Raw genomic sequence first — 16,198 nt, 5'->3', positions numbered from 1 at the left:
GAGAGTGGCGATGACGGCAGGCGGGCGACCACAATATGCCGCCTGTCCCGGGGCACATTTGCCGACGCTTGTGTGCGATTGTGCATTGACGAGAACGCGGAGGGAAGGAAACGTATGAAAGGATGCAAGTTGCTGCTGGGCTCCAAAAGGAAGAATGCGGTCATTCATTTAGATGGGGGGGGGGGGGGTTAAGAAAAAAAAAAAAAAAAAAAAAAAAAAAAAACAGACCACACACAAACACCTAATGGCAGTCTGGAATAAAAGAGGTCAGGACGTTTGTGGAAATGAAGACAAAATTGTCTGTCCACGTGAACATTTCAGGTCATTCTTCTCGCATTCATGCCACTCCCAGCTGAAGTTGACTGTCAAACTCAACACAAAGAAAAGACCCGTTTTCCTTATACGGACATCCGGTAGCTTCATGCTAACAAACAAAGCAAAATGCCATTGATGGGTTAACGAATTGCATCGGCGTCAAAGTGTTCTGACGTTGTCGGCATCAGATATTTGAACACAAACAACGGCGCAGCGCATGTAGACAGACAATGGACAGAGATCCGACGGGCCGGATTGGATGGCGGGCTTTTTGCATTTTCAGTGATCGGTTGTTATGTCATAACTTGCCAATCGGGGCAATGATTGGAACTGCAAAATAAGACAGCACAGCCAACACAGTCTCATCCAGGGACGTTTCGTGTTAGGCTCGATTTTTTTGGACTGTTTAATTCTTATTCTTCATTCTCAACGGGTGTTAATTATGTGCAAATGTTGGCTATTCGCGATCTGGTCCGGTCGCGATCACCTGCGAATAGCGCCGGTCGACTACACAGCAAATAAACAAATCGTTTGGGTGGATCGGTCCATCGTTTTTCTTTTTAACTTGCTGATCGGTGATCGGCTCCAAAATCCTGATCGTGCAAAGCCTAATACACCGACGGACATATATTCCCACACGACTAATACAACCGCCTTTTACTCAGCTCGGTTGCGACCGTCTGCTTGCTTGTGTGTGCCTTTATGTGTGCATTGTCTTGCTATACTGCCCCCAAGTGGCCAAGGTGTGCGCACCAGAATGAGCCGGACACCTTCCATTGAAATAAAGGAACAATAAACAGAAAAGGGGGCAAAACGGTTGAACTCTTTACCTTCTATTTCATTGTGTCATTACTGCAAGTTGTTGTAAAATAAGTAAAGCAACTGCACACGATGCCGGTTAGCGCTAGCGATTGCCAAATGTTCCTTTGCGTCGACACGCACACGCACACCTCAAAAGAGCACCAACTTGCCCAAAATAAATTGCTCCATTTGTCCAAATATTGCCAATTACCGCCATTGAATGTCCGCGGACACCGTGCGGTAAATTTTTATTCGGGGCCGGCCGCTGACCCGCACGCTCGTTACCATTCCAACCAGATTGCCGCCATTCATTAAAAGGCTGGGCCAGGCCAGAGAGGAGAGGAGAGGAGGTGCAATTACACGCACCTCTGCCTTCGCAAACGTTGAGCGGGGCTGGACGGCAGAGCAGCGCGGCTGCTTGTTAGCCTTCACATTTATCTCCGCTTGTAGCATCCAGCAACAAGATGGTCAGGAGCAGCTCCTGCACGCTTGGCCTTATTGCCTGTAATTGCAGGGTGCATCCACATCAGGCTATCTTTAGAGAGCCCCGAAGCGTATCATCGACGCTCGGAAAAGTGCAGCCTCAAAAAGGGGGAAAGGGGAAAAAAACAAAAAAAAAAAAAAACAGTTAAGCATGCAAATGCATCGCTCCTTGTGCGGGGAGGGGGAGCGCGAGGAACCCGTGGAGACGGAGCCGTCCGCTCTCCAGAAACTAATTGGAGCGACAAGACCGAGCCGGCCGAGCTGCTTAGATGCGAGATAATCTACTGGCGCGAGTCGGAGGCCTTCGGGAGCGCCGAGGACGGCGCGCGGGGAGGAGATGTGGCGGGAGATAGAAAGGAAGAAAAAAAAAAGAAAAAAAAAAGGAAACGGCGCGAGAGCTGGGAAACAAAGAGACAAAGGAAGCGAGCGCGGGAAGCGTCGAGGGATGACACGGAAACGAGAGCGGGAGGTCGGAGGCGCCAAGGCGTTAATGGGGACGGTAATCGATGGCGCGCGGGGGCCGAGCCTTCTGGCGCGTCCGCCCGGCCTGTTTATTGATCGCAGCAGCTTACGAGGCTTCCAACGCAAGTTGATCCAGCTCCAAGTCGCCAGCGCGGCTTTGCGGGGGAACGATGGCGCCGTGTCGCCGCTCACAATCCGACCAGGGGGCCTTCGCGCGGGTGACCATGTCACGTCCACTCTCGGTGGATTTTGGAGCCCCAAAATATTTGAACGGGTAGAAAATGGACCGTCATAATAATGAAGGGCCGCTCCCATTTTTCAACGATTTTTTTCTATCTGTGACGGACAGTGACGACGGTAACGCGTTACTTTCTCATGCGTTACTCTAATATATACATTTTTAGAGTAGCGACGACTCGAACGCGTTACTTGTCCCAATGAAGTCATCTGATGACAGTCGCAATTTGTGACTGTGGTCAGTGGTCGCCAAGCTTTTTTTCTGCCACGGACCGGTTCGTACGAGTCTCTACCCTTCGCGGACCGCCGACTATTCACTGTCCACCATTGGAAAGATCTTTCCACATACTTGGTTTATGTTACTCGTTTGCTAGCTTGTGCATTTAATATTAGCCTTACGCAACGCGGACAAAATGACGTTTTTGCTACACTTAGAGTTTGACAAACGTACGTCCAGTTGGCTTTTGTTTTTGAAAAAGCGTTTTTACTTTGTGAACAGAAATATGTTTTCGATTGGAGTCGTGGCTATTTTGTGAGTTAACTACATTAACCTCGGTACAATAACCTTCCGCAACGGCACGCCGACCATCGACAAACGGCACAAGGCGGCGTAAATGTCGCTAGCTAATTTAACATTGCCGACCAGCGCTCGTCGGAGGGGACGGGAGACACAACTCTCGGTGCCATTTCTGCCACTTTACTGACCAAAACAAACATGTCATGAACGTACATCGACTTCTATGGCGAAAAACACTCAAAGCACAGACCGGCTAACGGCCAGCTGCTAACCTGAGCCTAGAAGGCTGTGATTCGCCGACACCCACGTCACTCGCCAGGCCGGGCCCCGCCTTTTTCAACGTCGGCGACACGTGACGAAAATAATCACGACACGAACGTTGTTGTTGTTGTTGTTGTTGTTGCTGCTGCTTTGCGCGTCTTGTCTCGGGTGCCTCGTTTTGTCCCGATCAGTTCATCAAACAATTTGTTGAATCCCGCCCTGGCTCGGGCTCCGTTCTCACAGTGGACACAGCTGGCGGACCGAGCCCAACAGCTGTTGCCGCGGCATTATCATAATCCCCGTGCCCTGCGTTCCGCCTACGCCTGGGCATTTTCCCATCATCGCTCCGGGTCATTTTTTTGTTGTTGCTGCTCGCTCATACATACCCAGCTGCTACGTTTCGCAATTGGACAAAAGCAAACAGTGGTTCCTGCTGCGATTGTGGCAACGGGAGTCAAAGATGATTTGGTGAAGTGGCACGGCGTGTAATACGCGTTGACTGAAAACACAGTGGATACTCTCGGGCTCCAATTTGGGCAAATGCATTCCAGGAGCTGTTCTAATGACCCAAAAGCGGATACATTATTTATCCGTGTTGGTGAAACACACAAGGCCGCCCGCCCGCCCGTCCTCAACGGCTCGGGTTCAAAAACAGTTTATCCTCGATACGCTTGCGTTTGTTCGAGCTACGAACAACCCCGATAACGTTTGATGTGGACGCCAGATTTCCCAAAATGGATTCGTCAGCCGCATTTTCATCTGCGCGCCATCACCCCCTACAGGGCTGGAATGGCATATTGTATTGGAGTATTCCCCCGCGACGTACAGGATATCAGGGTTCACCTTCGGATAACGAGCGCGTCTGGAGATGCGATTGGTAAGACGGGTAAGACGAGCGAAGCCGTCGTATCAATCCGGCCAACGTTCGCCGACTTGAATCGCGGCAACAAGCTCGTTCGTGGCGCCGCGCAGAGATGCGCTCACGTGCGGCGGAAATGAACAGCGCCATTACCTGGCCAATGCTTCGGGAAAAGTGGGCGTGTAAAAAAAAAAAAAAAAAAAAAAATCGGGCGCCTCATTTACTTTTTTTTGAGCACAAAACTTTGCCCGGCCCAAATTCAAAAGCGCCGCGCATGCTTCCCAACAAGTGGCCACTTTCCATCCGAGGAACGCGGTGCGATGCGGTCCGCCCGCAGATCCATCCCCGGCATTTCGCCGCCTGCCTCTTCGGGGGCCGGCCGAGCTAGAGAATGAGGTCGGAGCAAAGTAAGTCCAAAGAAGCCTCGCAAAAAGCCGGGATCTTTTCATGCAAATGCGAAATGCGCTCTGACGCACGGCCGAGCGGGGCTGTCCATCAAGCCTGCGGGGAAAAGAAAGAGCAGCGACTGAATGGGCTTCCGGACCTGGCGGCCTTTGTTGCAGGGCCTCGTCTGTGAACGGTGCCGCATCATTAAGCAAACCATATGGAGGGCGCTGTAAATGCAGGCAGGCCGCGCGGCTGATGGAAAAGTGCTCCCGCGGGAACAGGAGGAGCCGAGCTTGCACCGGCGGGAATGTGCCATCTTGCTCAGCTGCTTGCACTAAAAGCCACCGCATTTGCCAGCGTTTGCCAGCGTTTGCCAGCGTTTGCCAGCATCGGAAAATCGCGCCGACGCCACATGATCAACATGCTTGGCTCACGTCCGACACACACCGAGCGATCGAGCATCTTTCCAAAAAAAAAAAACCCGCAAGCCTCCCCATACAATATACTGTAGGGCCCGACCGCTAGGGATTTTTGGAGGCCGAGGCCAATTTTGGGCAGGGAAAAAAATACGGTTCGTGATTAATTGGCTCATTAAGCCCACATTCGCCCAACCGACCAACCATTTCTGTAATGACGAATGAAACTTGTGTTACTAATGCGTACGACTGCTGCAAATGGTTTGAGTACACAAAGGTCAAAACAAAAACGTTCCATTCGGTTGATTATTGTTTGCCGTGTTTGAAGGGCCGTAGCCGGTCGATTTCATCGGCTTGCTGATTCAGACCCTAGTATACCGCACCGTCTTTTATTTTTCCACACCAGACCAAACCACAAAAACACGGTGTGATTGTCAAGGAAGAAGCGGAGTGCCACAAACATGGGAAACGGACGACAATCAAGGAGATTTTCAGAGGCCGTTGGCAATGATCGACAACGTGATTTATAGCCACGCCTACGTATGAAATGACAAATACGCTGTAGTCGAGTATTATTGCAAGAGCTGTAATATTACTGGATCGGGAGATTACTGGACGACAGGAGCCTTGGTGTTCATATGATTTGTTTTTTTCTCTTAAATTGTGTCTGTTTTCATGCAAAAATGTGTGACCAAGCCCTTCGTTTGGGAAAATTCACGTGCCTTGGTCTGAAGCACGTTGTACACAAAGCCAGGCGTCTAGTAAGAATTGAAAGCACTGATCTGCAACATCTACGAAACACATCCTGTCAAAACAAAGGCAGGGCTAAAACATGGCTACTTTTGTCTCTTTAGCTGAAATGGTCGTTGAACATTCTTCCTTGTTGGTTTTAGGAGCCACTTCCAATTGTTTTTGAAACAGCGCCACCTCCGTCGCTGTGGTGTGATAGCGCAATTGAAATTCAAAATGATGCCTAACTTAGTGCAACCTGTTTAAAGGCTGCCTCCAAATTTTAAATATGGACAAAAACTTGAGGATATTGCGCGTGTGATGCTGCTGCTCCGCACGCACGCACGCTGTACGAGATGACACGAGCACAAGTCGAAACCTGGCGTGCAAAGAGGTGGACACCAGATGCTCTCACTGGTGTGAGAAATGTCAGCAGTCCAGATGGCTTTTTTTTGCTCTTCAGTCAGCGCAAATGGTGTGCTTTTTTTCTTTTTTTTTTTTCTTCTTTTTGTTTTTGTTGGAACACGATTGCTATTCCAGCGACCACCGTAGCGACCTGCCTCGGTGGTATGACATGAGACATCTCATCCATAAACATGTCGACGTTGGCGGCGGTGGTTGGGTGGGGGCTGCGTTTGGCCTGGCAGCCCGCAGCAGAGATGCCAAGCGGCTACACTGTACATCTCTTTTTTTTTTTCATTATTCATCACTGTTTGGTTTGAAGCAACGCAGTTGTGAATGAACAGATTTGGGTTTTTTTTTTGAAGAAAGGATGAAATTACGGAGAGCCAAAACAGGCTTTCATTAAACTGGCATTGATCGCTGGCCGTTCTTCGCAGGGGATAAAGAATATATGCCTGGGATTATTGTTGCGTGCTTTATTTGTATGTGTTGCTGCTCTGTGTGTGTTAAAGTAGCAGTTGTGGGAAGGATTAATAATGACCCTAACATCCACGCTAACGTCTGTCAGCCAATCCAAGGGATTTCACATTATATGTTAGCATTCAGATGTGGACTTTCCTTAGACATCAGGCCAGCACAGTGGCTGCCTTGAGATACAAGTTGAATTCATTTCATTTTTTTTTTTTTTTTTAATTTCATTTAAACATATGCTTCTTTGAGGAGGAGAAAGAATATACGCCAGCGACCATCGCTATATTATCTGTCTGACGTGTTGCTCCAACAAATCCAAGATTGTATCAGTTGCTTGAAGGGATATTACGTCTTGTAGCATCTTGCATTGACTCGACCGCGGCGACAAAATGTCTCTACTGCAAGTTAAATGACTCAATCAAATCTGCAGATGAAATGAGCACAATGAGGCCTTAATGGGGCCCACTTACGACTCGCATCCGATACTGGAGGCCCCTGCAATGGGAGTGCGATCCATTTGTTGCAGACCAGCTTCTTGTAGTTACCTCACAAGAATGTGCGTGCGCGCACACCTCGCAATGTGAGCGCACACACACACACACACACACACACACACACAGGAGAGCACATGCCAGCCTCCATCAAATGGAATCACTGAGTTCACGTAATTGCGCATGTAAACAAACACTCACTCACAAATAAAAAACACACTGTGTGTGCGTGCGTGTGCGTGCGTGCGTGCGTTCGTGCGTGCGTGCGTGCCTAGCCTCTGGAAGTGTCAGATTAGTGGATTAGAGAGCGGGCCTCAAACAGAGCACGGCCCCACGAGAGCAGCGCCCCCCTCGCCTCCTCTTTTCCACTTGAAAACTTTCTCCCCTAAACGCCGCATTGTGGCCCAAACTTTGTGGCCCGAAAGTGGCCCAAACTTTGGAAATGTTTCATTCTTGGTCACGAGCGCCCCGATTCCAGTCTTTTTCTTCACTCGCTTTTTGGACGCAAAGCTGCTCTAGAGCGCCTCGTTGTCAGCAGCGAGTGCGTGTACATCATGCAGAGATACGTGGAAAAGCCAGGGGGGAGAACATTTTGGGGGACTTGACAGCCAGCGTGGGCACCGGGGCTTTGATTTGGCGCGGCCGCTTTAGAGCGCCCCGTTGTGCGCCGCGCATATTTCCAGCGGATATATTTTCACGGCTCAAACAGTCGCGCAGGCATAAGAAAGACACCGGATGAAGTAGCAGCCCCTGTTTCCAGGTCGTTGTTGTGCTATTTGATGAAAGCTGAGCGGGGCGTGGCTTCAACGCATTCAGCGGACACGCCCACAGCGTCTCAGATTAGAGAGTACGGCTTGATTTTTCCACCATTTTCAAGCTTCATTTTACTTGGCTATTTTTTGGAATCATTTGTATTTGTCAAGCTGTCTTTTCACTTTACAGGAGGCTTGACCTTTGACCCTCATTTGCATAAGAATAAAGCCGCCCAAACGGGCTTTTTCTTTTGTGGTTGCTGCTGCAGCCACAATAGTCCAAAATCCAAATACTCTAGTCACTCACTTACTTAGTGAAGAGGCATTTGTTGACCATGACTTAAAGGAGTGCGCTTGCTTTTGTTCGCTGTACAAAACCCAAGGCTTTCCTGTCCCATCTTTGACACGCGCACACGCACACACACACACACGCACGCACGCCCACCCACACACCCACACACACACACACACACACACACGCAACCACACGGGGGAGAAAAAAAAACATGTCAGAAAGGAGTCAGCCAGCGCGTCGGGCCCGTTCCAATTGGCTGGGCAGTGGTTGAAGGTTATCCCGGCTAACGAAGCCATCACGCCGACCGTGGCGAGAGACGCACACAAAAACACACACGTGCGGCGGGCGTCTGCGGCCAGACAATCGTCTCTGACCTTCGGTGCAGCTGCGGTGGCAAAACGCAACGCGGAAAAGTCACATCCTCGCAACACGTGTGGGCTTGTCGTTTGGAAAGCACATGCATCCCTAAATGCCTAATTGCCCATTTCCAAGACACAAAGTCGGCACAACAAATACGTAGTCTAAAAGGAAGTTGGGAGAACATGCTCATGGTTCTTTTCAAGAAAAAAAAAAGGTTGTCAACATTCCGCGAACAAAGACGTATTTGGTTGTAATCTTATGAAAATAGGAAGCCAAAACCAAAAAGGATCATAAAGCATCAACGGCACGCCTGTGCTCCATCACAGTTGCATAAACGACGCACACATTTTTCAATGCGACACGCGAGGCTCGTCATTCGTCTTCGACATCGCTCGAATAAATACGCAAAGAGGAGCACTTTGCACAGGCGCTAAAAGTCATGAAACAGTCACGTTTAGGCATTTTTCATATGCCGTATTTTTGGTATTTCCGTTGTTTTTTTACTCAAAGCACTTTGTGTTGCATTTGCAGGGTTTGAAAAGTGCTATTTAAATCAAATTGGACTCTATTTCATTGATTTGCAAAGTAGACTATTTGCTATTAGACGCCGCATCCGGGGAGAAATATACTTTTAGTTTCAAGGCCCTGATAGACCAAAAAGACGGCGGCCAACAGTGACGGACGTTGGCCGGGGGCTGATTAGAACAACGTAAACCATGCATTGGGCTCTATTCTTCGCTCACGGTGAACTCCCACGCAAACTGAACCATCACCTTCTTGACACGGTATTGTGAAATACTTCAATTGTACTTGGAAGAAGATGAGGGCGGCGAAGGCGTGCTCACTGTTTTTCCGCCTTTGTCACGTCCCGTCGGTGCTCCGAGCGCTGATTTGCTAGCTAACAGCCAATCAAAGTGAGCAAAAGTCACGACTGGCGACGCCGGTTCAACATGCGTAAACGCCCCCGAGACGCTTACAGACGGCTCACGACACTCCGACGGTGGCCACTACACCGATCGGACGGCGCTTGAGGACGCTTTGCCACCTCCGTTGTCATTTTGGTGTATCAGGGCCTTCACTTTTGCCAGTAAATGAAGCCAACAAAGAAGTCGCGTATTAAAAAGTCAACTCAAACGTAGACATTTATTCTTGTAGTAATGTGCCTTTTTATCCTGGGAAAGGCGCCTTCATCCCTCACAAGGTAGGCTTTTCTTCTTGGAAAAACGAGGCCTACATTCTTGAAAAGTACGACTTTAGTTCTTAAGCAAAAATAGAAAACAAAATTCATCATAGTAAGAAGACCTTTATCCATGCAGGGATCATATCAAAGCCTTTAAGTGATCCAAAACTAAGATCATTCTTAGTAGGACCTGACCACCCGCTGATGTATTAGAAAAAATGGCAGGATTTTTTTTTTTTTCACATTTTTCTTCTGTTCATAAATGAAAGTTACTTTATCGTCTGTCATCTTCCAAACGGCTTATCCTGAAGGGGGTCGCGGCCGGGGAGGAGCTGGAGCCTATCCCAGCTGACAATGGGCGAAAGGCGGACCGCACCCTGAACTGGTCGCCGGCCAGTCCAGTCGCAGGGCACTTATTTTATTTTATTCATCATCAGAAATGTTAAATATCGTCATTGGCCTAAAAAAATCCAAATGGGCCAGGCCCTTATTCTTAGTTCATTATATTTTCTTTTATTGACTTTTTTTTTTTTTTTTTCCCTATGATACGAGACAATAATTGAATGCAAATGATTTTCCCCCCGAGCGACAGCTCGCACATCCACGGGGGCCCGTGGAGCCCCGCTTTGAGGACGTCAGTATTAGAGGAAGCATCCAGAAGCTTCATTCCAACCTTAATTGGCGAGTTTTAAAGCCACACGTTTTCCATCCTTAAATCCCCTTTGGCCTCCTGCGCTTTTCTGTTCCGCGCCGCTCATTCGCCGCCCCCCCCCTCAAAGAGTGCCTGCCTGCCTGCCTGCCCACCATACCTGTTCTTTCCCTCTTTTCATCTCTCAATCTGCCTTACCTGCCTCCCTCAGCTTCTCCCTCCCTCCCTCCCTCCCAGAGGAGGAGTAGGCGTCGGAAGCCTTGATCACGATTCCCTCCGCAGACGGGACTTTAGCATCGACCGGCGCCTCCCTGCTGTGGTTGAAGCATCGGAAGACTGCACAAATGCGTGTGCGGCGGCGAGAGTGCTGCGCATCATTTTGTCTCTCCGGCTCGCCGACACACAAAACTGCCCCTATCTATTTTGGAACGCGTCTGAAGAGATTTTTTTAATGATAGTCGCTTGCGCTGCTATTAAGATTTGGCAGCATGTGAACGCACGCACGAAGGCACGCACGAAGGCACGCACGAAGGCACGCACGAAGGCACGCACGAAGGCACGCACGGGCCTGTCATTGTCCTGTCGAGCTATCTTTGGCCACCCGGCCCCTCGGCACAAATGACCGCCCTCCCGCAACAAGCCGTCAAGGCGCTGTCAAGCCCGCCCGCGCCAGCCATTCAAAGGCCGCGCTGAGCGGCCCCGACAGGAAGCGGCGCTGACGGCCCACTCGGTGACTAATGACTACTCTGTGGCAAGATGTGGATGAAGCTCGACGCTCAGGCGCTATTTAGGGTTATTTATATGTGCCTAATTATGGGAAAATGTGTTGTAAATGTTCACGCCCCCATGTGTCAATCAAGAAATTCTTACACGGTCGGTCTGTCTGTCTGTCGGATGAACTCGCTGTACGCTGTGGGGATCAAAATCACGAAGCCATGTTACATAAACCGCTGCGTTCAGTAGTGAAATCATTCAACACAAACAAAGCACCTTCACACATCCATAACATTAGTGATCATACAACGCTAATGTGGGGCGCATTCATTTTTTGGGGGACCGGCAAATAGCGTTTAGCCTATAAGTACATTCAAACGTATTTGTAAATACGTTCAAAGGTACTCGCAAAGGCTAAATGCTACAAACGTAGCATTTTTTCCCCCATAATGCCACAAGTTATTGACTTGCGCATGCATGAACAAAAAAAGTCAACCTAAGCATATTTTTGTTCAAGAATATGTTCTCTGCATTCTGATAAGTATGGCGTTGGTGGAATAAGAGTTAATGCAGCCCTTTGTAGCCATCTCTGGAGGCGGCCATTTTGTCCCTTCTGTCGACCGAAAATGACATCAGGGCTAACGACCGATCGCAGATGACCTGTTTTCTGAAGCTGAGCCGTGATCGGTCGTTACCCGCCATGTCATTTTCGGTCGACAGAAGGGACAAAATGGCCGCCTCCAGAGATGGCTACAAAGGGCTGCATTAACTCTTATTCCACCAACGCCATACTTATCAGAATGTCTTGTTTCAACGAGTGGGCCTGCATAAGAGATATTCTTGAGGAAAAATCTGCCTGGGTTGACTTCCGCTTTAAGCATTTGGCCTACATTAACAAACGTATCTGCTAGTCCAACATTTTTTACTCCACATTGGCAATTCCACTCTTCTGTATCACACAGCCTAAATAATGAGGATTCTAAAAAAAAAAAAAAATCTCTCAAGCTCTTACTAAACGTCTTGTAATAATGCTCAATTCCACTGGAGGCAACGGCGAGTCAATGTTTTTGTTCCTCCTGCTTTGTTGTTGTTAAGAAATCAGAAGATCTTTTTTTACGTTTCAGGGTGATGTGACGTCACCTTTGGGGCGAGCGCTTGGAGGAAAGGAGGAGGAGGAGGAGGAGCGTGACTTGGGAAAAAAAAAAAAAAGAAAAGAAAAGATGACTGCCATGTAATTATGGGCTGCTCCATTATTAATTGTCCCCGGTCCTGATAGGACTTGCATGAGCGTGGGATGCATAATTGATATCGGGATGGGAGCCTCCCCTATTCGGCAAACGCGAGACCAGGTGGCGTGCGAACCTCAAAGGCACTTTTTTTTCATGAAGCCGCATTTTGAACGCTTTTCATTACGGAGCAATGAAATGACATTTACTGTACGTTGGACAATCCACCAAATAGCTCCTTGTTGCTTTTGAATAATCCAATTTTAAAAAACGAATGAATGGAAGGCGGGCTTGTCTTGTGTCCGGCGGTTTAATAATGCAACGCGCCCGCCGTCTCGGGTAGCACACGCGCACGCGCGCGCGCGCGCGCGCGCACACACTTCTGTAATTGAGCGCGCTAGTCTTGGATGCGCTGAACCAGGTGTCTGTTTCCTCCTCTCAATAAATGAATAAGCAGAGGATGTTGCAACTTCATCGCCGGGAGACGTTTTGCTCCTTATTAAAGGTTTTTATTTATTTGATGCGCATCCCCTTACCTCATCTTTATCCCCGCGCTGGGGCTACGATTAGAAACCAGCTGCCATACGCAAGCTGTAAGACCTTACTGCGTATTACTTCCAACATTATTATCAGGATTACGTGACGAGAGGCAGGAGGAAGAACCTTATCTGCAGCTGTGATCCAATTTTACAGCTGCATGACCGAATCACTTTGGACGCTTTTATAAGCGACTCCAATTCATGAGAGTTCAGCAACCGTAATTAGTTGTTGTTGTTCTCGCGCACTTGAGAGTCAACTCGTGAATTCAAATGGATATTTCACCATTTAAAGGCACGTCAACCCATACGCTTTTTAAAAAAATTTTCAAGGATCTCTTCTTCAATGCAAGCCCACTAGTTGAAACAAGGCATTCTGACAAATGTGGAGTTTGTGGAATAAGAGTTAATCCAGCCGTTTTTAGCCATCTCTGGGGGTGGTCATTTTGTCTCTTTTGTCGACTGAAAATGACATGGCACCTACTCGGGGCTTATAGGTAGTGACGAAACGGCCGCCCCCACAGATGGCTAAAAACGAGTGGGTCGACACTTATTTCACAAAGGCCATATTTATCCCAATGCCCCGTTTCAACTCGTGGGCTTGCGTAGAACATATTCTTGAAAAGAAATTGTTTGCGGGTCCAAGGATATCTCAGGCAGTATGCACAACAACACTTGAATCTCCAGAATTCTCCAGAAAACGCCGCTAAAAATTGCTAACATGTTTCCTACGGGGGACGGGAGGCAAATGTGGAAAAAAAATACCTGGAAAAAAAAATAAAATAAAAATAAATCATCAGAAAATAGCCAAAAGTCAATGATGTGGTCTGGCCCCTGGGGGATCCGAGCATGTTTCAGGGCGGGGGTTGCTGCCCCTGCGGCCCCCTCTTGCTCCGTCCGTGACTGTCACCATTCAAAGTGCATCTGATTCATCCCATTCAAATGTTCTAATAGGCTTTTATTTCGATTTTTTTCTGTTTTCTAGTAGAAGCCTGAAGGTTTTGTGCCTGACTGGAATTTGGAACCGTTCATAATTCCTTCCAAGCCCGATCTTTTTGGCCAAGCACGGCACTGCTCGTCATTAAAAGAATAGCAGAGCTACAGTGAGGCGTGGTGGTGGCAGATTCATCCTTTGGGGAGGTTTTTCTTCCGCTGGCCTTACACAAGTGGGGGGACTTATGGAAATAGTGTTGGCACAAAACCTGCTGCGAGAAAGAGCGGAAATGTCAAGGAAAGCCCGCTAGAACATCTGAAATGTGTTTTGGGTTAACCTGAGGTACTTGAAATGGTCGGTGGTGTCCTTCAATGCCAGTGCTTCATCCTGGACAGAGGGTGTGCACACTTGTGCAAGCACATGATCTCAGTTGTTTGTTTATACTGCGCTAAAAAAAGTTTTTTCAGAAGAAATTTCACAAGCCACAATGTTGGAAAAAGTTTTCGAATAACATCTTGCTCTCCTTTTTCTTTTTTCTAATAGCACAAAAAGCTGCCATTTGAACAGGGGTGCGTGGACTTTTGGGATCCACCGTAAGTTACGCTAGCACACTACTCGACAAGCCAAAAAGCATCATTTCGTAATCCTTGGCAAAGTTTGAATTGTTCACTCGATGCACAACCGCGCTAATCACACAAACCGCAGGCCTCATCCTGCAGCGCCGGCGCACTCCTCCTTTTCAGCGAGAGCTAATTAAATAACGGCGTGGCTGTTAATTAATCGCCCGCCCGTGCTAAAGGCCCCCCGCCGCTTGGCAAATTAACGGCGTCGTCATTATCGCCAGCGTCGAAAGAGCAGCCCCGGCGGAGAGTCGGAGCCGTGGTGGGGGTGCGGGCCCCCGTAGCTCGGGGGCCCGCAAAATCATTTGCGATAATCGATGTCGCAGCATTTGGAAAAAGGCGCACCTCCTCACAGTGCGGCACTAAAACAGGCGCATTCCAGCAATTAGGGCGCCCTACCTGAGCCGTCCGACATGATTGCACATAAATCTGACAACTGACGTTTTGGGAACAAAAAGACGACATGACTTTCTTCCCACGTTAAACTTTGACTTTTAACAGCAATCTAATGAAAAATACAACTTTAGGCCTGTGCAACGATGTCTTTTTATGAGAAAATAAAACCACATTTTTGACATTCACTTGTGATAACATGACTTTCCTCTCTCGCCTTCCAACTTGATCCTGACAAAATACAAAGTTATTCACGTATGATGATGACTTTTTGTTTTTACAACCAGGATTGGAGACAAGACGGTCAAGTAAGCAAGGTCTAGTTTTATTGCGTGTGCGTGCGTGCGTGGCTTGATTCCATTTGTGCAATGCCTGCCTGGCGCTGTGGGAATCCGCATGCACAAAATCAAAATGATTTCCCTCCCTATCGTCAATAAGGCAAGAGGTGCATGCGCATGATCTGCGATGGATTGATGCCTGCTTGTGCTCCCTTCGGACTGACAAGCATGATGTCATCATCTATTATGCAATGAGATTTAACTTGATCAAAAATAAGCGTCAGGAGGGAACATTTTGGGATGAAATAATCCCCGCATGCGTTTCCATGCAGATGAGGTCAACAACAATCCTCCGGAGTCATTAGCTGATTAGTTGACAATCAACCAAGCGTGTGTGTGTGTGTGTGTGTATTATATATCTTATATATATATATATATATATATATATATATATATATATATATATATGTATAATACACACACACACACACACACACGCAGCTCCCTTTTGCGTGCGATTTACATGAGTAGCTTGCACCGTGAATGGTTTCGGCGACGAGCGTGGACAAGGCTAATCGTGCGGCAAACATCCATCACTCCTCTGCGGCGCCCCCGCGACGCCTTAACGAGCGCAGCGGCCTCGTCACCCCCCCCCCCCCCCCCCCCGACTCGCCTCTTGCCACGGGTGTAAATCACGCCGTTTAAGCGGGTTGTGAGGTTACGCCCGTTTGCTGACTCTGTCTTTGCTGTCCTTCTGCTAAGGAAGTGTGGTTTTTTTCGTTTTGTTTTGTTTTGAATGGTGGCTTGTTTGTTCATTGGCAGGATTATACACTCACAGAAAAAAACTAATTTGGAGGCTTGTGAATACAGTAGTGCCTGCATTCACAAATGTTTTCCTGTGAAACCTCTCCTGAGCTATTTGCTGAAAAATTCACCTCAAAGACTTTTGCACCTGCTGACAATGAGCGGTTCTAAAGCAAGCGCGCCAGCGCAAAGCAACATGATCAACGTGTTGTTGATCAAGTCAAACTTGGGAAGATTAAAAAAAATAAAAAATAAAAAAATTCCACCTTTTTCTTTGTGGCGCTCGCACACGTGGGCAACAACGAGGCGCTCTAAAGTAGCCATGCCAGTGAAGATTCAATTTGGGGATGTAGGCATTGCTAGCTAGCGAACAGCATGTCGCGATTGTGCTTTATAACTGCTGATGTAAACAAGTTCTAATGTTGTCAGGGAGGGGCGAGTCATCGCTTTTGAGCCACGCCCCCCCCCCCCCCCCATTAAATTGGCAGATTTAAATTTTAATGCTGTATATCCACAGATGAGCATGACAAAAACTTTGCATATGTTTTGCGCAATTCTCTTGACACAAGTATCACGTCTTTCGAAACAAATCACAAACAACAAATCTGGCGTCTTTACGTGCAATT

At 48.1% G+C, this 16,198-nt stretch overlaps 1 protein-coding gene across 7 annotated transcripts in view; it reads right to left on the bottom strand.

The window, feature by feature from the left end:
• Positions 1-16,198, bottom strand: part of sorcs2 (sortilin-related VPS10 domain containing receptor 2) — a 78,802-nt gene that overhangs the window by 43,540 nt on the left and 19,064 nt on the right. The window contains exon 1 of one of the 7 annotated variants that reach the window (XM_086024445.1): positions 1,483-1,584. The exons of the other annotated variants lie outside the window; for them this stretch is intronic. Within the exon in view, the coding sequence (XP_085880571.1) occupies positions 1,483-1,569 (87 nt within the window). The 5' untranslated portion in view covers positions 1,570-1,584. Of the gene's footprint in view, positions 1-1,482; positions 1,585-16,198 lie in introns of those variants that run through there. 7 annotated transcript variants of the gene reach the window in all.

This window comes from Filicampus tigris, chromosome 2 (genome assembly GCF_054856515.1).
Source record: "Filicampus tigris isolate MCC_2025a chromosome 2, RoL_Ftig_1.0, whole genome shotgun sequence".
Classification (NCBI taxonomy): Eukaryota; Metazoa; Chordata; class Actinopteri; order Syngnathiformes; family Syngnathidae; genus Filicampus; species Filicampus tigris.
This window is presented reverse-complemented; position numbering and strand designations above follow the sequence as displayed.